This window comes from Branchiostoma belcheri, unplaced genomic scaffold, assembly GCF_001625305.1.
Source record: "Branchiostoma belcheri isolate BF01 breed outbred unplaced genomic scaffold, Haploidv18h27 scaffold27, whole genome shotgun sequence".
Taxonomy (NCBI): Eukaryota; Metazoa; Chordata; class Leptocardii; order Amphioxiformes; family Branchiostomatidae; genus Branchiostoma; species Branchiostoma belcheri.
In genome coordinates, this window is record NW_017803876.1 from 1,451,410 (window position 1) to 1,478,261 (window position 26,852).

Genomic DNA, 26,852 nt, shown 5'->3' on the forward strand with positions numbered 1-26,852 from the left:
GTCTTTCTTTATGCTGACAAAAAGGCTTGGCTTAATAGTCTGCAGAATGTTGACAGTCTCTTTTAAAATATGGAGAACACACAATGCTGTATTTCAGAAACTGTCAGCTACATATACACAGCAATGGGATTCCAAGAGGTTAATAGAAAAGTTGTTGTACTTATACAACAAAAAAACATGCAAGATTGCACAAGAAAAACTATAAGGAACAGGCTAATTGTCCAAAGTTAACGAGACGGGTTTTCCGTGTTGTTGGTGGAGGGGTTCTCGTGTAGCAGTTGCAGGGCGAGGTCTGTCCACTTCTGCTCCTGTTCCTTCAGCGATTCAGTTGGGCCTCCGTTGTCCTGCCAGGTGAAACAAGACAGTCCTACTGTTAAACGTAACACTTCAAAATACACAAAGCATCATAGCGACTGTGTTTTCCTGTTCAATATTTGGTATCTATGGTATGACAAGATGAAATGATGAAACTTTTTACCAACTTGGCATGCTCCCACAAAGCTCTGTAAAATATATTCAAATGCAATGTCTTCACAATGGCAGAAACAAGATTGACTATGAAATGACTGATTCTTACATCTTTTATCCAAGTACGTGGTACTAGCCTCCTTTGCAGGCATGCAAACATTGCAGTCAGTGTTTTTTTTTTTTTGGGGGGGGGGCGTTTAAAGTGATACAATTCAAAAGCTTCTGCTTGCAGTATGAAGGAGGTCACAGTCAGACTTTTAAAGTTACTTCAAGGAGACTGCCACAACTCTACTTGGTAGCAGTGAGTTCCACTATACTATAGTACTAGTATATTGTGTTGTGTTTGGTGACTTTTGTAGGGCAAGCTAGAAACCACACCTGTTCCTGCTCTGGGTCAGGTAGCTCCATCTGTGGCACGTCGATGTCGTCCATGGGCAGCTGGTCATCTCGCCAGTCCTGGTCAACTATGTCCAGCAGGCGGCCGTCACGCTGCACCTCACTGTCCATGGCTGCAGAAAACATGCAAGCAAATATCGTGAATAATTTCATCAGTCACTGAATAAAGGAACTCTTTTTAGTAAAATTTTACACAACCAAGAGTTACGAGCACCTCCACCACCGGCCGTACTTAGCTGTGCACCAAGATCTCACCTGGACATTATACCCGAGAGGGTCTTGATCCAGTATCTATAAGATTAAGAGGTTTATTCAGCCGACGTTTCAGGGACCATCTGTCACCTTCCTCAGAGCAAATCTGACTGGTTCAAGTTGCACAGCAAACGCGTAAAAAGAGTCTCTTTATTCAGGTATGTAAGCAAACAGCATAAGGCTATCTGACAGACTTGACAGCTACTGCAGATACTAGTAAAGTGATGTTGTGTTTGGTGACTTTTATTAGTTAAGTCCTTCCTTCACCAGGTGGTGCAAAGGGCAGCGCCTATCTCCGGTTCAATAGCCCTTGGGCCACATGGACCGTTTTCAGTGTGATCCATACCTCCTACATTCCTCCTAGATTCTACCGTAAGCAGACAAAAGTATAAAGGTAACTTATAAGGTATTTCGAGCCCAGGAACAGCTGGGTTGTACCATAGTGAACAAGTGGATAATGCTCAACAATTTTGCGTAATTTGTGTCAATTAATGTTCTCGGTTTAATCACGAACAACGTAGATCGGGGGAAAGCCTAATTTTCTGAAGAAGCTAATGAATTACACAACGTTTTATTACAAATTCTGAAGAAAAAACATGGCTGTTTTTATGACATACGACCTGGGGCGGAAATTACGACGTTAATGCCCCAAATCGTCTTTCTTACCTTTCTCTGGGGGTAGAACACAACCTTGGGCTTATCCTCTTTGTCTCTGCGATCATTAAAGAACTGCGAAAATTATGATTTCCTACGAATTATTAAAACAATCGCAGCATCTGATCGTTTTCCCTCCCTCAGTCGTGACGTTGTGGACTCTATCTAGTGGGGTCAAAGAGCAAAGTTTGAGAAATGGCGGGAAGAGGAAAAAATATATTAATTACGTCTCCCTGGTATCATTTGTGACGATAACTTAATATTTTTATTGAAACAAAATTATGGATAAGACATGTAACCGTTAAGCGATTAGATTTTTTATTTATTTATTTTTACGAAGAGTGGAAGGTCAGAGGTTAGCAGGTCAATATGTTGCAGCGGGAGAAATCTAACACAAAAATGACCTGACGAGGATAATTTGTACAGGAACATTTTACAGGTTTATACTTCTCGGTATGGCTATATAGATGTATTACCCTTTCATGTGATGTTTAGTTTCTACTCCACATTTTTCTGGAGAATAGCGATGTGTCCTATTTACTAGTGGTCACGCCCCCGGCTATCTGTTACTATAATTTTCTCATCTTCATCCCACTTTTAGGACAAACATGTTTTCAACACCTCTCTGTGTTCATTGTTCAGTTTGTGAATTTCCTGGTGGTCACGTACAGATTTGTTGATTTATTAAGATGCTAGGTATATAAAGTCATTTACATGTTCTTTTGATGAGTTGTGCTGCTGAGTGCGTCCTTGGTGTGTTGTCTTATCCTAAATCTTAATCTTTATAGTTGTGATAACTAGTATAACAGCATTCCAGCGAATCGCGAAACACACCTAGCGTAATTGGAACAGTGCCAAATATGCATTGTTAATAAGTGACGACCTTGCAAAGCTTGTTATTAAAAGTGCCACGTTGACCTTTTCCAGTTCCAGTCGCAATTGCAAAGCAAGGTGTAGTATTAAAACTTGTGCTCTTTGGTATAAGCGTACATTTCCTAATTGCCCTGCAGACACCATGGCATGGCTGGGAGCTGTGAGGAGAACATGTCAGGCAGCTATGGAGGGGAGACTGCCCAGGTTGGCAAGGCTGGATCCCAACAGTACGACCAGGGCAATGTCCTCAGCATCTTCCAAGGTCAATTACGGTAAGTCCGTCTTTGAAAGAATTCTGGAAAAGTTGTCACTGTTGGAGAAACTACTATATAACTTTTGTTGCAACTATATGGAGCCTGCTATATGGCCTGGTTCAGTCAATACCATATTGACCGTGGTAGACGGCTTTGGCTATAGCTGAACAGTCCTATACGAGAATGACAGTCTCTGCCACATTATTGAGCACGTAGAACTTGCCATTGGATGTGAAAAAAGGGCCATACCGCATGTCAACAGCTTTGAGAAAAATTGACATTAGAAGAACTAATTTTGTACAGTCTTGATTTCATCTCTAATGCCTTTGTGCCTTTATTGTATCTACAGTTGGAAAGCGAACATTTTCATCCCCAGTGAGGTGGCAGCAAACAAGAGGCTTCCTGTGTTCTGCTGCACGAGGCAGTGTAAGTTCTGCAGTTATATCTAGCTGACAATATTGCTGGTAGTGTTGATACGGTCGCAGGTTGTCAAGTTTTGTCCAGAACTAACATCTTTATCAGAAAAATGAGTTGGTGAAGAAGACCAACAAGTTTTGGTATAGTAGGAATAAACTGTAACTTTCGACTTTACTGTAGCTTCATTGCTTCAATAAATTCAACGTAGACAAACTGTAAAGCTAACAAGGGGAGGGGGAGTGGGGAAGAGATATGGTGGAGATAGGTCCTTGTTCTAGTCACCAATATGAAGACTATTGCAGTATCCTCTTGACTCATTCATAGGTAGAGCTTTAATACAAGTAAATGATATTCCATGTTCAGTGTGTGTTGTTTTCTTTTGCTGCCAGAAGCTGGAGGCGTCCTGGGAGGTGAATCTGCGAGAGTTACAGACATGTGATCATATTCTCACAAGACTTTAAGGAGATGTGACGTCATTAATCGGTCAACTAACATGATTTTTTTTCTTCTGCTGCCAGAAGCTGGAGGCGTCCTGGGAGGTGCTGAGGGCGCAGCTGCAGGTGTCTGTGCAGGCAGGTGGTGCGCAGGTGCAGGTGCAGTGGGACGACTCGCTGGAGAGCACCACCAGGTCTTGAATAAATAGCCTCTTTTTACACAAACCTCTGGTTTATTCAACCGAAGTTTTGGTGCGCATGACTGTCTGTCGCATTTCTCAGGGCAAATCTGACTGTCCACATTGCATAGCACTGCTGAATAAGACGATTGTGTAAAAAGAGTCTCTTTATTCATTAACTTGTCATTCTGATGAACGGATGACCATAAGGTTTTGTATTGTATCAAGATAGTCCAGGTACTCTTTTATTGCAGCCCTGAACTGTCTTTCAATGTTACAACTGTCTGGCTTGTAACATGTTCTTCATAAGGAAGTTTAAGTAAGCCAGTGAAGAAAGAAAGAAAGAAAGACAATGTGATGCTCAACTTAATAGCTGTATGGTCACTCACAGAACCACCTTAAATCTACTAAATACTACATGTACATAAAAACTAAGGTATACCGGTAAAGTGGCGTCATATAAAAGTACTCTACAGGGTTGGAACTAGACCAAAGGATTGCTTTTATATGTCCTGTGCAGGTACAGTAGCACGTGGCTGAGGTACCACTGCCACTGTCTCCAGTGTAAGCAGGACCACAGCGGGCAGCGACTGCTCAACCCCCTGTCTCTGCCAGACACACAGGAGGTCAGCAAGGCATGGGTAGATGGTGAGAACTACTGGGTATTCTTTATGCTGAAATCTTCTGTATTTTTTTGGGAAAAATACTATATATATACTATCCTATAGCCTGCATATGCCAATGTGGTGATGCAATGCATTTTGTACTTTGTTTTGATTAATTTGACTTTAGTTCTCTTTACTTATGTACAATATACTTGTAGATGTTTGCTAAGGCTATGTCAGCTCAGTGTTTACCTGTTACCATGGTCTTAACTGACACTGTAGTGTTGCAATGTCCAATACACTATTAAACATTAGCTAATAAATGAAATCTAAAGTTCTTCCAATGTCTTTTTATGTCTGGTTTACAGATGAGGACCGTGCCCTGCACCTGGTGTTTGCAGGGGAGCCTGACCATGTAGCAGTGTTACCACTGGGCTGGCTGTGGAAGAACTCTTACTCACAGGAACATAGAAGACAGCGGGCAGAAAACAGAAGGCCACTAGTACACCAGGTGTGGAAATACTGTCTGTTTTGGGTATGCATTCAACAAGTTTGAAAGAATCTTAGATCAAGGAGGTTTAAGACCCTATTTATGTTTTCCTACGCCGGCTTTATCAATACCTTGTAAACTTGTACAGTCAAAATTGCCCAAGAAAAACACTCATGGGGCGAATGAAATCTCGTATGTGTGATCACATTGGCCAGGTGATCTTAATATAGAGGTGGTCACTTGTACAGGTTTGACTGTATCCTAATGTTCATATGGTTGTTTGCACTTCTAGCATGCACCTTTAGACTTGTGCCTGTGTACACCAATCTTCCCTTAGCCTGGGTGCCAGTCCCCACCGCGAAGGAGTGATAATCCCTTTGGCCAGGGAAACCATACGCCCGCAAACCCCGATTGGCACCCTGGCTCTAATTATCTCTTCACTACCATGAAAGATGAAGGGTTTTGGGCAGCCTGGGTTTAGGCGGCCAATACTGTAGCAGACATTAGGGCTTCTCCCCCCCAAAAAATTTATTGCTTATGAGTGCCAGCGTTTGGCACCCAAGCTAATCTTCCCTCTACTTAAGGTATATTTCAGGTATATTTCATCCCTCTACATTTTTTTCTACCACAGAACGGGTTTCCTGAAATCTCCTATGAAAAGCTGTTGACTGGGAACAAGTCAGTTTTACTCAGGTAATGTCTGGTGCTACAGTGTTTGGGTCTGGTCTGTCAGTTTGATCACCCATCATTTTGTAGTTGATTAACATTAGACAGTAAATGAAGTATTTCTATGAGCAGCTGTAAGCAGCAACACAATGTGAACCGGTCAGATTTGCCCTGAGGAAGGTGACAGACGGTCACTGAAACTTTACCTGAATAAAACACTTGGTTGCGCAAAAAGAGTCTCTTTATAATTATTCAAAGTGTTTTTTTTTTTGTATCTGCCCAGGTGGATGCAGGACATCAGTGACTATGGAGTCTCACTTGTCAGAGACGTTCCTACAGAATTGGGAACTGTGGCAAAGGTGAATACGTGTATTACGCCAAAACTTTTATGAAATTTTTATCGCACTAACGTAGTGAAAAGGCCTTCTTTGAAATTTTAAAAATTCAATGATTTTAAGCCATGGGTGTTTAGTCTGTTGACTACTTATTATCAATCTTTAATTATATTCCTGACAAATATTTTTCTTGTTGTTTTTTTCAGGTTGGAGAGCTCATTGCCCCAGTACAGCAGTCTATTTATGGAAATGTGAGTTATATCTGACCTTTCCCAAAAAATATGTATGGTATTAACATTTGTAAAATTGGTAAGACAATAAGTAGGCCAGGGCTTGAAATTCATTTTCGGAAATAGGTGCACTGGTGCACCCAACCTAAAAAATCGGGTGCACAAAACTGCACCGTAGGTGCACCATACAAAATAAAATGTGAGGAAAAACCAATCATGTTTTCTTTCTAAAGAAAATTACCTGTATTTCAAGCCCTATAGGCAATGTATGTATTCTAACTACCAATACTAGTGTATATGCATATGGTGACTGTATAATTTTTTTTTTTTAATACACTATTTGCCTGTGGAAGTGAAAATAGCATTGTAAAGAATTGCCCAAATAACATGTGAGGTGAGATGTATACGGTAGAGATGTGACTCACATCTTGTGTTATTCCCCAGGTGTTTGATGTGGTGTCCACAGAGAAGCCCATCAACGCTGCATACTCCAACGTTGGGCTGGAGTTCCACATGGATCTGATGTACTACGAGTCTCCACCTGGGCTGCAGCTGCTCCACTGTGTCAGGTACTGTCCTTCAGAGCCCAGACAAACATCATTCTGCACCTGCGCGAAACCCGCCATGTATTATGTGTATCACTTAAGCAGTACATATTGTTTAAGGTCATATTTGCATACTTAAGGATGACATCCTATCTATAGTTTTCAAATGTTGTGTCATTAAAGATATTGTTTGCAATGGGCAACATTCTGATGCAGCGTTGACCAAACTTCCAACAAAAACTGTGAAACATGCAAGCTTTTGTGCAGGTGCAGTACATTGTGCTGATGTTGTGGACTAGGCGTAGTAGTACATAGCAGTATGCAGGATTTGAGTAATAACTACCAGTACTAGTATGAGCTGGTATCCTGATTTCAACCCCACCTTGCAGGTTTGATCCGGAGGTGTCAGGAGGGGAGAGTGTACTACTGGATGTGTTCCCTGTGGTGGAACATCTCAGAGTGCATTATCCTGACGACTTTGACACGCTGGTGCGAGTGCCTGCAACCTTCCACAAAATTCACTTCGACAGGTAATCACCCAATATGGTAGCAAGGTGTCACTAAAAAGAGAAAATGCAATATGAAGAAGTTTAACCCAAGGTTTAAACTGTAATTTCCAACACAAGAAAATGGACTCAAATTTTTGACTGTATAACTCCAGTTTTTGTAAAGGAATGAGCACTCCACTGCTTCTTTTGGCAGTAATACTAGCAGAAGCTAATGGGTATAAAGTATCAATAAGTCCCAATGGAAAATTCTTCTCCTTGTTGAATACCAAAGTTGAATAATACTCTAACCATTTCCAGAGAATACCCAGTTTGCATGAGGTACCAAAGACCCCACATAGTCCTCAATCCAGATAAGGAGGTATGTACATGTATTCTGTCTAATATCCTCACAGTTTCTTTCTTATTTCTTTCTTTCTTGCATCTAATTCTTTCTCTTCTTCCAATTAATGGAGTAGGAATTTGAAGTAGACGATAAACCGGACAGTGAGTGAGTGTGAAAGTTACATTAAAAGGGAAGCCCAGTTATACATGTACTTTTGTATGTACAATTCAGAATGAAATACCTACTAGAATCAGATGACAGGTACAGTTTGCAGCATGAGAACAATTATGTCCTATAACGTACATGTACTACAGTATATTTCGTTTGAAGTACCAGTTGAAGTATGTGCCTTTTATGTTACCGGTATGATTATAACACTTCTGTCCTCCTCCCTCCTACTGAATTAGGTGATAGCTGTGAACTGGGCTCCACAGTTTGAGGGTCCCCTGTCAGTGCCAGAGGTGAGATCATTGTCATGCCCTAAACGAAAAACTAAAATATTTGTTGCTGCATGTAGTGTTCAAATGTTGTTCAGTGTTCAGTATGACTAGATATAACCTACCAGGTACCTACCTACCTACCTAGTCCCTTGACTGACCAGGTTGTTGGGAGGGACAAGGTCATTAAAGACAGGGTTATTGCAATTACAGATTTGACTAAGCTGTACAAATGTAATTGTTTTTGTTTAGGATGATGTGGAGGCATACTACAAGGCCTACAGGAGGTTTCTACAAGCCATGCAGGACTCTCCACTAAAGGTTTGTGTCTTTGTGTGGAAATTAAATTGTTACACGTCATCTCTAGGGGATAGTAGAGACCATCCCAACTTAGAGCATATTTACTAAGTATATGACTCATGAGTACAGATGTAATATCTGTGTTCACTTCTAGAAGGAGAGACGTTTGGAAGCTGGAGACTGCATAATCTTCAACAACCGGCGCATGCTGCACTCACGGAGAGCCTTCACGCTGGCACCTGGAACTATCAGACACCTGCAGGTACACACCTTTCCTCTAGATAGTGATTGCTGAGCAACTGTACCATGACCAAATTTAAAGTTCTGTGACCCTTTATTTCATAGTTGGAATACATGTAGGGAACATGTAAAAGTTTGACTTAAAAGACTTAAAATAATTTCTGCCTTCAATTTCTGAGGCTTTGTTTGTGACATTTGAAGCTACCTTGTAAGGAAATGTTTTATTGGCTCTTGTTTTATTGGTACTTTCAGACAAAGTTATGTGAAGATTTCTGTTGTTTTCCCTCCAGGGCTGCTATATCAACATTGACGAGTTCAAGAGCCAGGTCCAGGTCCTCTCCACACTAGTAGGCAACGGGAGTGAAGCCAGAAGGGTCGGCAACCATGACTTCTTCTAAAACAGCAACAAGCCTGCATGTTCCTGCTTGTTTCTCATCCTGAAAATGGATTTTTACTTGGGAAGACAAGACAAAGACTAGTTGATCAGCAGAGAAGGGTGTTTTGTGGTGGTTGTGCTGGTGTGATCAATTGTAGTGCTTCACTTTTTTTTCTGCTGGCTGCTAGCTGCTACTTTTAATACAACTTAAGTTGGAGAGTGGTCTCTGTTGTTGCTGCTGCTACTAGTAGTTAAGAAATTACTTTGTGGACCATAAAGTGTTATTATATAGGTGCATGAAACCTCTCCTCTTATACACTAGTACTTACCAATAAGAGAAAAGGTGACCTCTGGGTTTGGCTTGACACTAATGAAGATTTCAAGGGCCTTGTCCACTTTTTGTTTGGAGCTGATGTTTGGACATCCCAGCAAAGGAGGGGTGACCTAATTAAGCAAGTGATATACTTAGCTGAAAACAGGAGCTGTGGCAAATGCAAATTGCACTAGTACAGTAGAAAAAGCATCATCAAGAGAGGATGGTCACCTTATTTTACCTTTACTTCTTATTTGAAGTCACATTTCAAGTTGTTTTTACAAACTCAGAATGTGTTGTTATTACTATTTAGTTTCATTTTAGAATCTACAACAGCCTTTAGTGTAATACTATTTCTGTATTACATTCATTGAGTTCAGGATCATGACAGAAAGATAGAGACAGACAGATATAGATAGATAATATATAAGAAAACATCAGTGAAAAGCTTACCTACTTAACGTTTGAAATGCTGCCAGTTTACCTTAAGGTTGCCACAAGTGACACATCAGCCATTGTCTTGTTGCACAAGCCATGATACTTAGTATTTTATTATGTACAGTTGGGCATGGTGTGTTGACTTACAGTCATACTTGTTATATGTATATCATAGTTATCAACATTTGTTGAAGTATCACTTAACATATTTTTGCATAAGCTTCAGCAGGGAAATGATGTCCTCAGGGTAAATATGATATAATTAGCTACAGATAAGAAAGTAAAATAGTCATTTTACATAAAGGCAAAGTACAATGCAAAATGTCAGAAGTTTTCAATGCCGTCACTTATGCTGAGGTCCCAATTCCAAACCGGGGCCCGGCCGGGCAGTCTTATGGCTCTTATGGAACGAAAAGTATGATATAATAGACAACAAAGCAAAGAGCAGTTGAGAAAATTGATAACGGGAACTATTTAAGTATATTAATGATATAAATTGTTGATTTATCGTTAATCGAAACAGCCCGGCCGGGCCCCGGTTTGGAAATGTGACCTCAGCATTACTAGGTTTCCAATACATGACCTCAGCTCGATTGCACAATGTCTTTTGTGGAACATTTCTGCTATTTTATGATGCTACATGTATCACTGATTGGTGACAATGTATACTAGTATTTATAATTATTGGATGTGATGGGCTGAAATAATTGATTATTATTAAAGTGGTGTTTGATTATGATTATGTGTAACGTTATGCTCAAATTGCACTGTTTTTATGACCAAGGTGGTTATATAGGAAGGTTACAATATGATGATGATGATGAACACTTTTGATATCGATATGTTACAGAGCCTCTTGACAAATCTGGTAGGTGGAGCCGGTACTGGACAACAGAATAACTAATGTCGGAAAATCTTTACGAGATTATTGGGGAAGAAATAGTCTTTACCTTTCATTTCATAGCCTGGCTGTACTTCAATACCATATTGCAAGAGGGCGCTCGTGACTAGTAGCCCAGCTTTAACCGCATCAAATCAAACTGGAATAAATTTTTGATACCTCACGTTGTTTCTTATCAACTGTAGATAACAATAGATTGAACTTGAATGTAATCTAAGTTATGTAGTAGTATTTGCATTACTACTGTAGTGAGAGAAAAGCGCCGTACAGCAACAATTACAAATTGAACCTTTAGTATTTTCAGTACATTAAGATGTGGTGCATGTGAGAAAACAAAAGATGGCGCGCTTTTCGATTTTTGCGATTGTGTAACTTGTTGTAAGAATACACCTCAAAAGTGCCAACTACGACATCTTAGAGAACTCTACGGCCATAACTTCACTCGTGAGTATTCAGGTTTCATTTCAAAGCACGATGTTCCAACCCTGGGCAGACTGAATGGTGTCACTCACGGGCTGTCGCCAACCCAACACACTGACGAAAGAGTAGACACTGTGGTCCTTCCCATTTTTGCGTTGTGAGTGTATCAAACCCTTACAGTTTCAAACAGTGTTGGCTACCTGAAACCAAAGAAAATTCATTCATTCACACAAGAGCTCTATAACTAGTACAAGTCTGGGTTGCAGCCGAAATTGGAAGGGAACCATTAATCTCAAAACAGATCCTAGTATTCCTAGGGTGGCAAAATATGATTTTGGTCTTTTCAGTTTTCTTCTTCTTCTTCTTCCCTTTTCGCGCTAACCTCACTAGTTTGAGGGCTGCAGCACGGTGGGGGTAGGGGTTTTTGGTAGGGGTTTTTGGTGGGGGTGGTCGCAAATGTATAATGTAAATGTATATGTAAATGTATATATATATTGTGGTGTATATGTTGTGGTCTTTTGCAAAGATCAAAATCATAATTTGGCCAGGCAGTATAGTATGGACCTTCTTTTGCCACTGTAGGATCTGCTTCGAGATTTAATAGGGAACCATACATACTCCAAAACTTGATGCATGTTCTAGGCTGCCTGGTGTTTTGAATAGAAGTAGAAGTGCAGTTTGATCATATAATTGAACATTTTCGTCATGTATATGATTTAGGGAGCCTGGGATTTCTCCTAGCTCTGGTGAGCCCAGTCCGACCCCGGCAGTCATGTCAGGACCGTCCCTGTCCGGTCTGGAGCCTGTCCCTGACCTGCCTGGTCACTCAGACCTGGGGGCCAAGTTCACCCAGCTGCTGATGGAGCTGAACCAGACACACCAGCACCACATCACAGGTAAACTGGGTATCTCATGTAACATCATATCACCTGTTCACTAGTTATGGCTAGCCGTGGCGACTCTTGATTCGGTAGTGTGACGATTACCGAGACGGGACTGAAAGCGCTCCGATCATAACCGGAAAGCCTCCCGAACGTTCCCGACGGCGGTAGTGGACATTCCCGACTATATACAAGATGGCCGCCCGGATGGAAAAACACCGGTGTAACGTTACAAACTGTCGCGCTGTGGAATATTTAGGCCAATCTGAACATTGGCAACCCGGCCAATTGTGGTTTTATACTGTAGGGAAGCTCGGGACAGAAAAAAAACGGGGCAAAAACGGAGCATCGGGCAGCCAACGGGAAATGTGCAGTTCTGCCAATGGATCTTTCCACGACTCTTGCTGAGGGTAATTTGCAATGTAAGCCCGAATCAAGAGACGCCACGGCTAAGTTATGGCATGTTTAGCTACTGGTATACACTTTAATGCATGCTTTCCCTGTGGGAAACTCTGAATTTTTGCAGTTTTCATTGGAAGTTTGGTCAACATTGCATCAGGATTTTGCCTGTTGCAGACAATGTCTTTTCTGACACAACATTTGAAAACTATAGACAGGTTGTCATCCTTAGATACGTGAATACGACCTTAAACAAGAGGTTCTGCAGAAGTGCTATACACAATACATTACGGTAATACGGTACCTTCTGCTGATGTGCTGTTTAGCTGGATTCAAAGATGCATTCTGCCCATTTGGCTCAATGAAACCTTTCAAAATCTCTGAATTCGTCTTTACACCCACCAAACGAACTGACTATGGTAACCCAAATAATTTACTATTCCGTCTTTGTTTAGGATTTCAACAGAGGTGTCAAGAACTGGACAGGAGTCGGAAACAGTAAGGTTCTTCCTGCTATTAATAAACTACATGTAGCAAGTTGGATTGAAGTTTTTTCTCATTTTCATTTCCTACCATTGATAGGGGTAGGAACTTTCTATCACTGCCTTGTCTTTTCTTTCTTCCCAGCTACTACACAGAGTTGAAGAAAGCTCTCGGTGCAATAAAGAATCTGAAGACAGAAAACCAGAGACTCCAGGAGCAGCTAACGAGCCTAAGAACCAGGTGATGCTTAATATAAGTAAAAGTGTTAATGGAACGAACTGCAACAGTGCAAGGACTTATCTTGAGCCCACGTTTTGGGGCTTCATCCACTGTTCCACAACTGTTGCTACTACAAATGTAGTACTGTAGTACCGGGTACAGATACTTTTTCAGTCTTTGTTCATGTGAGCTATTTTGCTTTGAGTGAGGTAGAAATAGAGCAATAGAGGTAGAAATTCACCTTTGAGAACAAGACCTGCGAAGTTTAAGGCCAGGTGTTAAGAAAGTCTGTCAGGAAAATATAACAATTCCTACACAAGGAAACTGTTACTCAAGATACTGGATAGATTTTATATCCAGTTGCTTGAGTAACAGTTTTCATGTGTACCTGATTACCTGGATGTCCAACGTACATCGACATATCTTAATTTGATCCTGTTTTGAAATAAAGTTTAGCATTGTACTATGATTACTACCAGCACAGATGAACTTCCATGACATATCTTAAATTCCTGTTGTTGCTGCATTTATTTCAGTGGAAGCACAGATGCCTGCAAGAACTGTATGACTCTCCAGAGAGTGCTAGACCAGAAGGAGGAAGAGCTGAAATCCGTCAGACTGGAGCGGGAGCAGTACGTCAGGTCACAGGGTATGGTGCCATCCTTATACATGAAGAAGTCTGAAGGATGAAGTTTCTATCTTTACATCATATTGGATAGAGGCAAATTGCGGGCTGCCATGAAGCCGCTGTATTGCTGTGCAAGCATGTCTAACCCTCTGAAGTCTGAAGTGGGGAACAACAGACGCCAAACCTGTTAGTGAGCGAATGAGGTGTGAGCTAAAAAATCCTGTTTAGGCTGATGAAACTCCATTAGTTCCAAAGTTGATCAGACCTGTACTCCAAGTATAAGACTGTTGCATTCTATCATGGTTGATATGTTAACTTATCAGTTGCATAACATAATTTACTGTTATTATTATTATGTCAAATCTAAAAGAGGGATTAAGATGACCAATAAGTACATACATGTAACTTTGTCTACTGTTGTCCTATTTCAGAAGCACAAATGAAAACTCTCCAAAACAGGCTGTCTGAGCTTCTAAACCTCCAGCCATCTCACAAGCATCTCCACGTACAGAACAGGAATGAGAAGACAAAAGAGCTTTCTGCAAAGGTTGAAGACACCTGCAGCGACAACGATGTTCCCGTGATGAGCCTGGAGCAGGAAGGACAGACCGTTCCTGGCTCAGACTCAGAGACAAACGCCACAACAAAGCAGGCAGTGACACGCCTGCACCGTCAGAACAAGAGAGTCCGCTACAAGGAGAACGTCAAGACTTCTCCCGATGGGAAGGAGGGGAAGACATTGAAAATTGGACAGAAGAAGCACCTTGTGTTGGCGGAGACTCAGGGAGAGTTTACTCAGCAGATGAAGATGAGCAGGATACTTGTGCCTGACACCTTAGCCGTGAATGCCTCTACAGAGAGCGATGAACAACAGAATTCACCACAGACAGGACAGGAGACCAGTACAGAAGAAAAGGAAAGTAGAAAAGGTAAAAATCACAAAGCTAATCGTTGGACAGAAAGTTCCAATGCAGAGCACAGGTTTTTCTAAATTGGGGAATAAGGGTGCTGCTCCCTCCCTCATGTAACCAGCCAGCACCCTCATATCAATTTTCAGATTGAACCCTAAGTGGCTACATACTAGTACACAACATTTTCAAGTCTTTCTCAAAATGATCTTTTTCCAGTAAAAATATAAAAACAAAACATCATAACAATGCATTCTTCTAGCATTACAAACTGTGTTACTCTTGTAAAAATTTGCTTCACTCCCTTATCATCTAGTGATCTACTCCCCTGCTTAATTTTTCTTGAAAAACCCCTGCAGAGGAAAGGATACAGGAGGATTCCAGTGGTGATCCAGCGTGTGATCCCATCACGATGATCCCAGAGACCATGGCCATGGAGGACGACATGGATGAGACCAGGATGCTGATGTCTCCTCCCAGCTGCTCCAGCACACCTGTCAATCATCCTGGAAAACCTGGCACCCTGGCCAATCAGAAACCAGCTAGGAGAACTCTGGCCAATCAGAAACTAGCTATGAAAGTCGTGACCAATCAGCAACAAGTGAACAGGCAGACTAAGGGTTCAGCTGTTGAACAACCACAGCAGAAGGTGGGTTTGTAAAAAAACTCAAAGCATCTCAAAGCTCTTCAACCTAAAATGTTATACATGACGCAAAACAAAAACACCTTTTTTATTATAGACACAGCATACAGAAACAAGATAGGAGATATGTAAAAAGCCTGCCCTTGATTCACCAGTTTGTATAGCAACTTTAGTGTTTTTTTAGATTTATGTCCATTTATGTACATAGTAATTTGGTTATTAAGGATCAATTTTCAAGTCACTCTATATGATAATCTAGTTTCCAAGTTTACAGGTTGCTTGTATGTGTACATGTACTTAATATGTGGATAAAGGTTAGACATCCAAGTAATGAGATACACAAGAAAATTGTTACTCGAGCAACTGGACAAATCTTGTGCTCCTGTGTAATCCTGAGTACCAGTAACAATTTTCTTGTATTTTATAACGTAATCCAGCGGGTTGTGTCTGAGCCAGACAGTCCAGAAGCAGTCCCCTCCCCGCCTGTCTCCCCCACCTTCGGCAGACCTGCCTGTCCTGTCAACACTAACACCACCTGTGAGTCTCCGCTCCTGTTCGGGGATAACGTACAGGGTGGGGCAGGAGAGGGAGGGGAGTCCTGTCACCCGAGGAGGGTACTCACATCACAGGAGATACAGCCACTGGTGAAAGGTACGCATAAGGACTAGGGTTAGGACGTTACATAGTGGCTATGACCTCCAGCAAGTTAGAGTCCTATACACGCTTTGACTTGACAAAGCCATACTATGAGACATGAACAGTTGTTCTTTCCCAGAGCAATTAAGCTGTATAATGATAAGAACTGTTGATCGTAATTGTTTTGTATTTTTTCAACTTAGTTTTAATAGATGTATGATTGTTTAACAGTTTTTTGACACCCATTCCTTCCAGCACCCCACGCTTCCTTTGTAGTCTCCCCGGCCCTACAGAGCCCACTGGTCCTGAAGATCAAGGAAGAACCTCTCACCCAGGTGGACTCGGACGTCTCCCCCCTGCTGCTGGGGGGGCCCAACTTCAAGGTCAAGCAGGAGCCCCAAGGTCATGACCCCACCAGACTGACCCTACAGAGAGAGTTCGACAAGGCCGCGTCAGGGATGGAGGTATGTCTGGGGACTCTTTTCTTCTCAGTTTTTCTTCTACTTCTATGTTAAAGGTGTTCGGTCTGCCAGCTACATGATCTGTATCTGTATCGGTACAGCCGGTATAACCGCCCTTCAGCGTAACACACCAGCGTCAAAGAATGTAAGGAAATAGCAAGTACAGCATTATGATTTGCAACTGTGCCAATAGTCAATAGGAGGACAGGGTTATCCAAACATGTTGTCTTTCAAGCAAAAGTTATTGGAATTATTTTGTCCATTTGTCCACCCCTCATTTATTACCTCCATGAAATGTGTCATGGAGGTTATATTTATATTTCAGTCCATACCATGGTATGGATGAAATATATTGTGTTCTCTGATGTTTCTTCTCCTTCTCCTCCTGCCAAACACTCAAAGGGATTCAACTCCGCCATCATTCAGCCAAATGACTTGAAATTTGGCATGGAGGTAGAGTGGGCGAATACCCCCAGGCGTTTTTTTCATTTTTTTGATACATGCCTTTGAAAAATTTTTATGAAGGTTTTTTGGGGCATTTTTCGCCAAAAAATGGATTTTTGGATCCTGAGCCCTGGTTTTACAACCAAATGATCTGAAATTCGGTATAAAGGTACCTTGAAGATGTGTCTTCAGAATAGCAGTCACATATTTGGCATACACCACTTCCAAATGACTCATTTGGGGGACTTTAATGGCTATTTTCAGCAAAAAAAGGGCCAAAAGTGCTATACCCGTTCCATGTTCTATCTAAAGAATGGCCTGTTCCATCTGCCGTTGGCCATGGAACATGTGTTCCATAGCGGGTTACCTGAGGTCACATTGCACGTAAGTCGTGCGTAATGACCCACACATTCAATTTTATGTGCTTAAGTCCTAAGACCTTCAAAATGTATCAAATCTCATCATTGTTAGTATTTGCATACCTGTAATAAGACTAGTAAAGCTTTCGAGATTCAATGTGCTTGCTCTTGCATCTTTGTTCTCAATTACATAGCTACTATATAATTCATTTATTTGAGAATCTTTGCCAGTTTTACACTGGGGTAAGTTTGGAATAGTCCACTTTTGCGTGGGAGGGAGATGGACTGAAATATGCTGTATTTGCTCCCAAGCAAATGTCGGCCTCTCTAGTTTCAGTTGCGTTTATCTGTCCGTCTGTTGGTCAACAAGATAACTCAAGAACGCCTGGATGGATTGGTTTCATACTTGGTGTGTTGGTAGGGTGTGACGAAAACTAGAAATGATTAGATTTTGGTCCCCCTAGTGGCTTCCCTTGGTACTGCAGCGCAACTTCCGGTTTTGATATCTCGCGATCTGGACATGCTAGGGTCATGAAATTTTGATGGAAGGTAGCTCTCGTGCTTGGGAAGAAGTCATGTGTTCTGGAACTGCAGGGCACTTTCTGGCGAAATGTTTAAAAGCCAATAAGTCCAGACAGGAACAACATATTTTCATTATTTTTGGTGTGTAGGTAGCTGAGAGAGAGATGTACATAATTAAATGCAAATTATGCAAATGAGGACTTTATTTGCATAATTAATAGGGAAATTCTATAATTACAGTGTTTTACATTATACTACTTACATACATGTAATCTGTATCTGTATCTGTATAGCCGGTATAACCGCCTTTCGGCGTAACACACCAGCTTCGCAGGCACGCGGCGTGGCGGCAGCTGGCTATATTACACCGATCGACTTGTTACACCTAACCCTTGAACTTCTAGCTCTAGACATTGTTTAAAGCTATCTATTGACAGTGCCCCTACTGTACTTGGTGACAGTGAGTTCCACTCTGCGATAGTTCTAGGAAAGAATGAATTCTTGAACACCTCAATCCTTGGTTGATAACTCTGGTACTTGAATGCGTGGCTATTTCTTGTTCTCTTCTGGGCTGGTATTAGGTACTTAGTAGTTGGGACATCCACCAGTTTATTAGTCATTTTGTACATCATGCATAGTCTAGCCATCTTTCTTCTGTCTTCAAGCGAGGTCCACTGTAGGTTTCTTTTCATTTCCGTGACACTAGCACCTCTTACATAGTTGTTCATACAGAATCTTGCAGCTTGATTCTGTACCCTTTCCAATTTGTCTTTGTCTTTCTTTGTATATGGATCCCATACTGTCGCAGCGTATTCTAGGTTCGGTCTTACAAGTGACGTGTATGCAAGTGATTTTACTCTCGTTGGACATGCCCACAGATTACGTTTAATCACTCCCAATGTCTGTTTCGCCTTAGTTGTGATATTATTAACATGTGCACCCCACTTCAGTCCGCTTGACAGCGTGACGCCCAGATACGGATGGATTTTTGTGGTTGCTAAAGCCTGACCACAAAACTGGTAGCTAGTTGCATGTGGTGTTCGTTTGTTTGTTATGTGCATAATGTAGCATTTTTCGGGATTAAACTGCATGAGCCATTTGCTTTGCCATTCTTCCAGGGTGTTCAGGTCTTTTTGGAGAAGTTGTGAGTCGGTCTGTGTAGAAAGCTCTACATACAATAGACAGTCATCGGCAAATAACCTCACATTTGAGTCAAGCTGATCTGGTAGGTCATTTATATACAAGAGAAAGAGCAATGGCCCCAGGACGGTTCCTTGAGGGACCCCAGACGCTACTTTAACTGGAGCCGACGCCTTCCCTTCAACCACTACTGTTTGCTCCCTGTTGGTCAGGAAAGCCTTTAACCAATTCAGCGTAGGGCCTTGGATTCCATAATACTCCAGTTTTGAGATGAGCCTGCCATGGGGGACTTTATCAAAGGCTTTAGTGAAATCAAGTATTGCTAAATCTACCTGCCGTTTACTTTTTAGTGCGCCAGCTATGTCATGGACTGTTAGTATAAGCTGTGTTTCTGTGGATCGTTTGGCTCTGAATCCATGCTGGTAATCCGTTAATATACTGTAACTTTCTAGGTGCTTCATGATTTGGCTATGGATGATATGTTCAAGTAGTTTGCAGGATATGCAGGTCAGCGAAACAGGTCTGTAGTTGCTGGGGACCGCTCTATCTCCTTTTTTAAAGATGGCGCATATATTTGCATCCCTCCAATCTTTAGGGATTTCTGCAGTGTTTAGCGAGTGTTGGAAAATATTGGTTAGAACAGGCGCGATTTCACTAGCTGTCAACTTGAGGAACCACGGTGGTATTTGTATGTATATATACAATGTATGTAACCTATGGCAGGCGGAACTTCAACAGATACTAATTATGCAAATGATGACCTAATTTGCATATTTAATGCGAAAATTCTATGATTTCGTAGTGGTGAATGATGAGAATGTCATACTTGGGACATCTGTAAGTTAATCAAAAGTTAACATACATCACGATGCATATATCATGTTAATGATAGGTCATTTGCACAATTAAAGAAGAAATTTACATTTACATATGAAGATCATATTTCATGGAGGTATGAGATCTCGGAATTCTAGTTCAGTCATATTGTGAAAATTACAAAATGTAAATTGTTATCCAAATCATAAAGAATTTGACTCAACTCACCTTCATGCTAATCAGTTAGTCATACTTGATAGACTTAACAGGATAGACCATGTGTTGTCTAAACGTTTTTCAAGCCAATGTTATCAAAGTCTTTTTTCTCCATTCCCTCATTCTGTACTTAAGTTCTTAACTTATATTCATTGATTAATGAATGAATGAATGAATGAAGACCTTTATTGCACATTTCTGCCACACTTGGCTAAGTACAGGTCACAACAAAACAATAAGAATGAACACGGTTAACAAATACAAAATTAACTATCGTTATATAAATTCAACTTCTCCTCGCTTTTCTGTTATTGCAGCAATAAACGTACAGATCTGTTTTTCGATGGGTGGCTTGTCTAGTCGCATAAGGAATATGAATTTTTCTACACTACTTAAGTGCGTGAAATAGGATAATACTTCTCCTCAGGTTGTAGGTGAGACAGAAGACACTCAGCAGGGACTTCACACCAAGAGAAGAAGCCGGGCGGCTAAGGTACTACAGGAGAGGCGAGCTCCCCGGCGCTCCACCAGGGCCGCTGCTGCTCGGGAGAGCGAAGCTGTCAGGAGCTCGCCCAGGAGGGTCAAACTCTCACAACAGGGCAGGGCCAACGGCAGGGGGGGCAAGAGGAAAACCTGTTTCGACGAGGACGATTCCGACATTTTGGAAGACGACAGCTCTGCTACCAGGTTAGTTAAAGGCCTCCCGCAACCATTAACATGGCCTGCATATGGCAGCGCCCATCTCCGTTTCTTAGCTCTTGGGCCACACAGTTGTGCAAAGCACTACAGCAGGCGGCTAGTCCACTTGTAGTGGTGTGCGTTTAACTTCCATCCTCTTTTTCTGCTACCAGGGCAAAAGGCAAAAGAAGGAAAAATAAAAGAGTGACAACGTCAAGTCAGAGCAGCGGCAAACAGAAAAGCGGTGTGCCGACGGAATCGTCTCCAGGGCTGAAGCAGCTGACCCTGACTCAGGCCATGTTTAACCAGAAGACAGAGCTGCACCGGTCCACGGCGTTCCGGGGACGCCTGAGGGGGGAGAAGGATCCGCCCCGCGGAGAGGACAGGGACCTTCAGGAGGCTCTGGAGCTGTCCAGGACGGAAACGTCGCCTCACGCGGTGGCGGAGGAAGAGGCGGTACGTCTGGCGGTTCAGCGATCCATCCACGACATCACCAATACGGGGGAGCCCGCCCATCGGGTGCAGAAACCAATGAACGGTGCCAAAAATCGCAACAGGAACGTGTCAGCACAGAGCACCAGCAGAGAGAATTGCAGGCAGGGTCTGGAAGACACTTTCGACCCTGATTCCACCTTCCAGAGGGCGCAGAAACCAGGCGCCAAAAAACGCAACAGGAACACGTCTGCACGGAGCACCAGCAGCGAGAACTGCCGGCAGCCGCTGGAAGACACGTTGTTTGACCCGGACTCCACCTTCCTGCCGGGGAAGTTCAAGGTCCCGGGAGTCCCGACCACGAGCACCCAGAAAGACGCTGCACAGTTCCACAGCCAGCAGTACAGTAACGGGCCTCTGAACGGCAGCCTGGACCCGGATATACAGCTGACAGAGCTGGACACCACCACACTGCCTGTAGACAGTCAGGGGTTTGGGCAGGAGAGAGAAGGGAGAGGAAGGAAGAGGAATGATGCAGGATGGTCTGGGAGAGGAAAGACAGACATCAGTCGACTGTTTGATGATGAGACAGCTTTTGGAGAAGAGAATGACTCAGACACTGATGATGAAAACCTGGGCACACCAGGAGTGATGCAGAGGAAGAGTGTTGGGAAACACAGAAGGAAAGAGCCAGTGGGAGACGACAGCTGCTCAGACCTGTTTGAGGGAGAGGAGGAGTGGGAAGGTTTGTGCAGCTTTCATTTTTCCTGCCATATATTTGCATCTTTTCTAATTCATAAGTTGTCAAATAATTGTAAAAGCGCATTATCATCCCATACTACATAGTCCTATGTAAGGTAGATTAGTCTTATAGTGCGGCTGTTGTTGTGTAATAGAAGATGGCATACGTTGTACGGTACCTGTTACGATTGTTGTGCAGTTAAGTTTACAGTCAAACCTGCCCAAGGCCGACCTCCCAGGAGATTGGAGAAATGTGGTCGCTTTGGACAGGTGGTCTCATTGAATAGGTTTGACTCTCCTGACTCACAACACGACTGGGACATAGTAGTTTCCAATTTGAGGTGTTTTAAAAAATGAAATGAAATTTGATGTCAAATCCTTCAGTCAGTGGCAGTTGCATTCGCCAGGTGGTTGCCCTGGGCCAGTCGCTTAACATTTGCATCAAAGGGGAAAATTTTGGGGACTGAGAAAAAGCAGTTGCCACCATGGCCAGGTGATTGGCTTGAAGAAATGGTCACCTTGGCAGGTTTGACTACTTTATATTGACTTGCAGTAGTAAAGTTTGTACTAACTAAACTGCTGTGTTCTTCCAGCTGATGATCCCCACGAAGAGGAGGAGCAGGGGGAGGACAGGGCTGAAGGCAGAGGGTCAAGAGTCCTTTCTCACAACTTGGCAGATTTTGACAGGTGTTTATTGGTGCATTACCATGTCCTTCACTTTTTTGTTAGAAAATGAAACAATTTTTAAGATGGCTACAGTACTGAATCTTTTAATATGCAACATGTTGGATTATTGAATTGTGCATGAATTTGTCAAACTTATGGGTTAATGTGAAGCTGCTGTCATTTCTCAATGTAGGCCATTCATCTGGTTAAACATTGGATTGTGTTGATATCTGAATGTCTCCCACATGGATGCACAGGGTTCCCAGGAAGGATGCTGGCCCAAACTACAAGTACTCCAAGGTGGTGCGGAAGAGAGACGAGCGGAGAAAGCTGCACGGACACGACTGCCAATGCTGCAAGGACGTAAGTCAAACAGTCAAACCTGTAGACCCAATATGGGAAGTTGAAAGGTTTTTATGATGGCTACTAAATCCACGAAGATGTATTTTGCAATTTGTTAGATTAGTGAATATCTAGCACATTGTAGTTTCTTGACTTTGAAAGATACTTACTTTTTTAGAAAATTTCTACAATTGTACAATCAACAAATCAATTGGAAGGAGGTAGCTGAGATGTCAGCCAGGTATTATAAATACCTGGAAATATAAGGAACAATCATAGCGCAGGTGTGTTGCAGAGGCTGCGAGTTGCTTACCATGATGCTTTCAAAATCATCATGTCTCAGCCTCACTCCACCAGTAACAGCCTGTTCTTTGCCCAGTTGGGTGTCAACGCCAGGAGGCGAAAGCTGACGCACTCTTTTGCGGCTCGCCTCCTGGCGTCGGGTAACGGCAACATCAGTTTGCTCTTACGCTCTGATGCCTTCCCTAGAAGTCAGTTCTGGCGTCGATACTGCCAGTTGGTAAGCAGACCTTAAATAGGCCCCGTTTCGATTTCTTTTTATCATAGACATTGTATTTTAAAATTTATGTATTTTGTGTTGTCTATGTTGTCTATGGGCTTTGCCTGAATCAAACAATAAATAATAAAATATAAAATTTGTTCTAGGTTTCCAACAAGGCAATCCAAATCCACTGTCTACCATGGCTCTTACACATCCAGAGAACAGAGCTTTTCTCTCCTGTACCAGTGTAGTGTGTGAGGGGATGAGCATGAAATAGCCTCACACTTCTTCAAGTTCTTGATAGTTTTACACTGTGTGGATTATTTAACTGGTAACCACAGTAAATGAACAATTCTCATTGGCTGAGGGGAAGTGCCCATGGGCTTCCCCCTCAACACCACTTCTTCAGATAAATTGTTTAGATCTAGAACTAAGACAGACATACAGACACTGAGACAAACCCTCCCTGATGAATGGGTCCTGTGAGTGTTGAGTGGGTTAGTGGGTCATCAGAGTTTCAGACAGACCCAGCTGGTTCCCCTGCTGTCTCCTGCATACCCCTGTCAGGACCAGACACCTGGATCATCCATCATCTGGATGGCAGGGGCGGGGCTAGGGGGGACAGGTCACGGGGTCACCAGGGGTCGCTCAGAGTCTGACCTGGTGTCAGAGGTCACGGGGTTAAGTGCTGGGCTGGGGAAGCGTGCTGCAGACCACAAAAACAAGACCATCTGGAAAGGTTGAAGATAAGGAAATTGGGGAAAATATATTGCAGACTGTTTCTTGTGAGCCTGCCCTTTAATGTTGGTTTGGAGGTTTTGATGTTGTCATCATCCTTGTCTGGTAAGAAACATCTTGTGTCAGCTGCTATCCTTAATGAGTTGCTGACATGCCAGTAATTGGTTCAGGACAAGTGTTTTTGATTTAAAAGTTTTTCTTCATCTCAGCAGAACTTTAATTGGAACTGATAAAGTGAAAAAGTGAGGTGTTTCAAAGCCAGTCTGTGTAATGCAACAAATAGTGCTGTCTGTCAAACACATGCACTCGTTTCATCAAACACAACTTGTCAAAAGCTGTCGATTCTCTAACTTTTCCTTCCATTCAATCTTTGACCACTTTCCTCTATATCATCAAGTTTATAGCCTGGATACCAGACTGTTCCCTGGGCGTACACCAGCAAGCTCCTCAGCTTCCCCCTCACACATTGGCTAACTCTGGGAAGGGACATACATCTCTTTTCTCCCAAAGGGTAAAGTCGAAGGAATTGGTATCTGTGCTTTGAGGCAGACATCTCGGCTACCAGGTTTCATGCTTAGAATTGCATGTAGTTGGATGTTTTGCAGTATAAGATTGTTTACCACTAAACCATACTTTTTGCTGGCCCCAGTGGTACAGAGACATGTTGAAGTCCCAGCCTAGCAAGTTTCATGCTCAGCATTAGCTAGATAGCTTGAGTGTCAGCCTTTTTAGCTTTCATCCACTCCCCACGATCTGCTAGCAGACAAAAGCTAAAAAGGCTGACCCTCAGGCTATTAGCTAGATGTTTTGCGGTATAAATTGTTTACAAGTTAACAGTACTTCTTCCTGACCCCAGTGGTATGGAGACATTTCGGAGTCCCAGAAGAAGTCTAATCTGGAATCTGCACTTTTCTTTATTTCCTCATTGTACAGAGGCTTTGTATACTAGTACATGTGTATGTATAACTGTTTCTTGACCCCAGTGGTACGGAGACATGTCGGAGTCGGAGAAGAAGCTGCGTATGAAGGCGACGTCGCGCCACCGCCAGCGTCACTCCCCCACCTCCACACCTGAGCACTTCTGGTCACTCGGCTTTCCCACCACACAGGAGTGTAAGACTAGAGGTGAGACTTTCATTTAGCCTGCTTACCAAACCTACTCTAGCTGGCAACTCTCTTCATCTTTGCAGAGATAACGAAAGAGACTTGGTAGCTAAAATCTTTCCCCATAACTCAGTGTACAGACATTCTGTTTTTGGTTTGTTTGTCAGTTTGCTTCTGTGTGTCTAGTTATTGGAGTACAGTAGAGTCACAGGAAGTAAGGAGGTGGAATGCTGTAACCATAGACTGACAGGAAAATTGCATTTTTGGAGGTCGAAATGGTAGAAACTGGTAGGAAGTGAGCTTCCTGGCTGATTGACAGAATATACACAGAGAACTCTAAAAACTTCATTGGGCATTAAAATCTTTGATTTCCTGTTTTATCATTTCATTAATCTCTAAATCACTAAATTAAATCACTAATCACTAATCTCTGCACAAGGACGCAAGGCAAACACTTGCCACCGCTGTACGTAGCGTTGTGGATCAATCCCTCTCCACCAACATGCTCCTCAATGGTCTTCCAGGTCACAACCTCTCTACAAACCAAAATATTTCGGCCGCTCTTCAGGTCTACATCCTGCAAACAAAACGTTTCTAAAGTGTCCTTCCACCTGTTCATTTGGTCTAGTGCACTTGTCTATTATTTCCACTGTGCGGATTCTCGACCTCTGACCTCCAACTAAGTTTACCCATTTTAATTAGTATTGTAAATATAATAACTTATATGTTAATCAACAATGTATGTATAGTCATGTAGTCATGTCTGTCTGTGGCCCCCGCCATCAGCTCTGCTGCCAGGGTGGCCACTGTATTGTGAATGTCGCAATTTTCGAAATAAATAATCTCTAAATGAGTCTAACAGGTGTTTTTCTTTCCGTGAAGGTTACCTGAAGGCAACCCAGACCCCTCCGCCCAGGAAGAGGAGACGACGACCGTACAAACAGAACTTCTCACCTGTCAAGACAGGACAGTAAATCTGACACACCTGGGCTGCTGAGTTTTCTATTCTGACACATCTCTCTTACTCACAATTTGATTAACTTGATGAGTCACTTGAATTGAACCTATTGCCCAGTGATTGTGAATTTTATCATGACCATGTAATTTGCCCATGTGTTTTGTCCATGTACAATTTATTCACATTATTTAATTTTTAACAATTTCAGTAGACAAAATAGGCTTGTTTATGATTGAGATGAATAGATTGAAATAAAACTTATGATCATAAAGAATTATTTTCTATGCTTTCCCAGTAAAAATGTATTTCAGATACTTGTGTAGTAGATAAAGTTACTGGTCCAAACCCATTCTTGATACTGCCACTTTGGTTGCAATACTGAGAGATCCTGTTAGTAGGCGCTTTTGTACCTACTAGTACTTTCCACTTCACCATCTCAGAACTGTTTTTATTTTTTGTCATCCTCAACCGATGAGGTGAAGTATGAAGCCTTTTCAAGTCGCTACAAGCACAATGTGGCTTCGTTACAGTTCACATGTTTAGCCAAGTACACCAGGTCATTCCTACTCTGCTTGATAAGTGTGTTGGGTTCTTTTATGTGCAGAGGTTTGACGCCAAAACATAAGCTTCCTTATACACCTGGTAAAAGTCTAAGTTAGTCCTGAAAATAATTCCCAGAAAAATATATCATTGATTTTGAATGGCAATGGACTAACTACACATTTTATTTGTCACGTATGCCACAGTAAGTTAAGTCTATCAAGGACTAAAATATTTGGTGCGTTCAGGCTGTGTTAATTAATATTAAATTGTCTTTAATTTGCAATCCAGTAGACGTGCCAAGGACGTCTTTGACGTTACAAATGAAATGAAATGAAATAC

At 42.2% G+C, this 26,852-nt stretch overlaps 3 protein-coding genes across 5 annotated transcripts; 2 read left to right on the forward strand and 1 right to left on the reverse strand.

Annotated features, from left to right (window-relative positions):
• Positions 1-37: 37 nt before the first annotated feature.
• On the reverse strand, positions 38-1,952 carry LOC109472277 (anaphase-promoting complex subunit 13-like). Its single transcript, XM_019771943.1, has 3 exons — positions 1,783-1,952; positions 847-977; positions 38-344 (listed from the first exon to the last, which is right to left on the reverse strand). The coding sequence occupies exons 2-3, from the start codon at positions 973-975 to the stop codon at positions 228-230; spliced, it is 246 nt and encodes an 81-aa protein (XP_019627502.1). The 5' UTR covers positions 976-977; positions 1,783-1,952; the 3' UTR covers positions 38-227.
• A 166-nt stretch (positions 1,953-2,118) lies between these two features.
• LOC109472222 (probable gamma-butyrobetaine dioxygenase) lies at positions 2,119-10,472 on the forward strand. Of its 3 annotated transcripts, none has more exons than XM_019771821.1 (16): positions 2,119-2,223; positions 2,781-2,915; positions 3,247-3,323; positions 3,833-3,942; positions 4,448-4,575; positions 4,901-5,043; positions 5,654-5,715; positions 5,972-6,047; positions 6,230-6,274; positions 6,698-6,822; positions 7,188-7,328; positions 7,605-7,665; positions 8,037-8,090; positions 8,319-8,387; positions 8,521-8,628; positions 8,897-10,472. In XM_019771821.1, exons 2-16 carry the CDS (start codon positions 2,786-2,788, stop codon positions 9,002-9,004), a joined length of 1,437 nt encoding a protein of 478 aa, XP_019627380.1. In that variant the 5' UTR covers positions 2,119-2,223; positions 2,781-2,785; the 3' UTR covers positions 9,005-10,472. The 3 variants fall into 3 exon arrangements, with proteins under 3 accessions (XP_019627380.1, XP_019627382.1, XP_019627381.1); XM_019771823.1 differs by having other exon boundaries at positions 8,524-8,628; XM_019771822.1 differs by having other exon boundaries at positions 2,121-2,209.
• Positions 10,473-10,816: 344 nt separating this feature from the next.
• On the forward strand, positions 10,817-26,751 carry LOC109472130. Its single transcript, XM_019771707.1, has 15 exons — positions 10,817-11,078; positions 11,775-11,950; positions 12,790-12,832; positions 12,962-13,057; positions 13,573-13,685; positions 14,096-14,593; positions 14,932-15,221; positions 15,653-15,866; positions 16,101-16,361; positions 20,244-20,496; positions 20,661-21,664; positions 22,254-22,347; positions 22,584-22,689; positions 24,892-25,033; positions 25,895-26,751. The coding sequence occupies exons 2-15, from the start codon at positions 11,827-11,829 to the stop codon at positions 25,984-25,986; spliced, it is 3,330 nt and encodes a 1,109-aa protein (XP_019627266.1). The 5' UTR covers positions 10,817-11,078; positions 11,775-11,826; the 3' UTR covers positions 25,987-26,751.
• The last annotated feature ends 101 nt before the right edge of the window (positions 26,752-26,852 follow it).

Coding starts and splice junctions, on each gene's coding strand:
- LOC109472277 (XM_019771943.1), bottom strand. CDS start 975: ATGGACAGTGAGGTGCAGCGTGACGGCCGCCTGCTGGACATAGTTGAC. Junction 345..846: donor CTGACCCAGAGCAGGAACAG/GTGTGGTTTCTA, acceptor TTCACCTGGCAG/GACAACGGAGGCCCAACTGA.
- LOC109472222 (XM_019771821.1), top strand. CDS start 2,786: ATGGCATGGCTGGGAGCTGTGAGGAGAACATGTCAGGCAGCTATGGAG. Junction 3,943..4,447: donor TCGCTGGAGAGCACCACCAG/GTCTTGAATAAA, acceptor TGTCCTGTGCAG/GTACAGTAGCACGTGGCTGA. Junction 4,576..4,900: donor CAGCAAGGCATGGGTAGATG/GTGAGAACTACT, acceptor TCTGGTTTACAG/ATGAGGACCGTGCCCTGCAC.
- LOC109472130 (XM_019771707.1), top strand. CDS start 11,827: ATGTCAGGACCGTCCCTGTCCGGTCTGGAGCCTGTCCCTGACCTGCCT. Junction 16,362..20,243: donor AGTTTTTCTTCTACTTCTAT/GTTAAAGGTGTT, acceptor CTCAGGTTGTAG/GTGAGACAGAAGACACTCAG. Junction 22,690..24,891: donor ACTGCCAATGCTGCAAGGAC/GTAAGTCAAACA, acceptor TCTTGACCCCAG/TGGTACGGAGACATGTCGGA.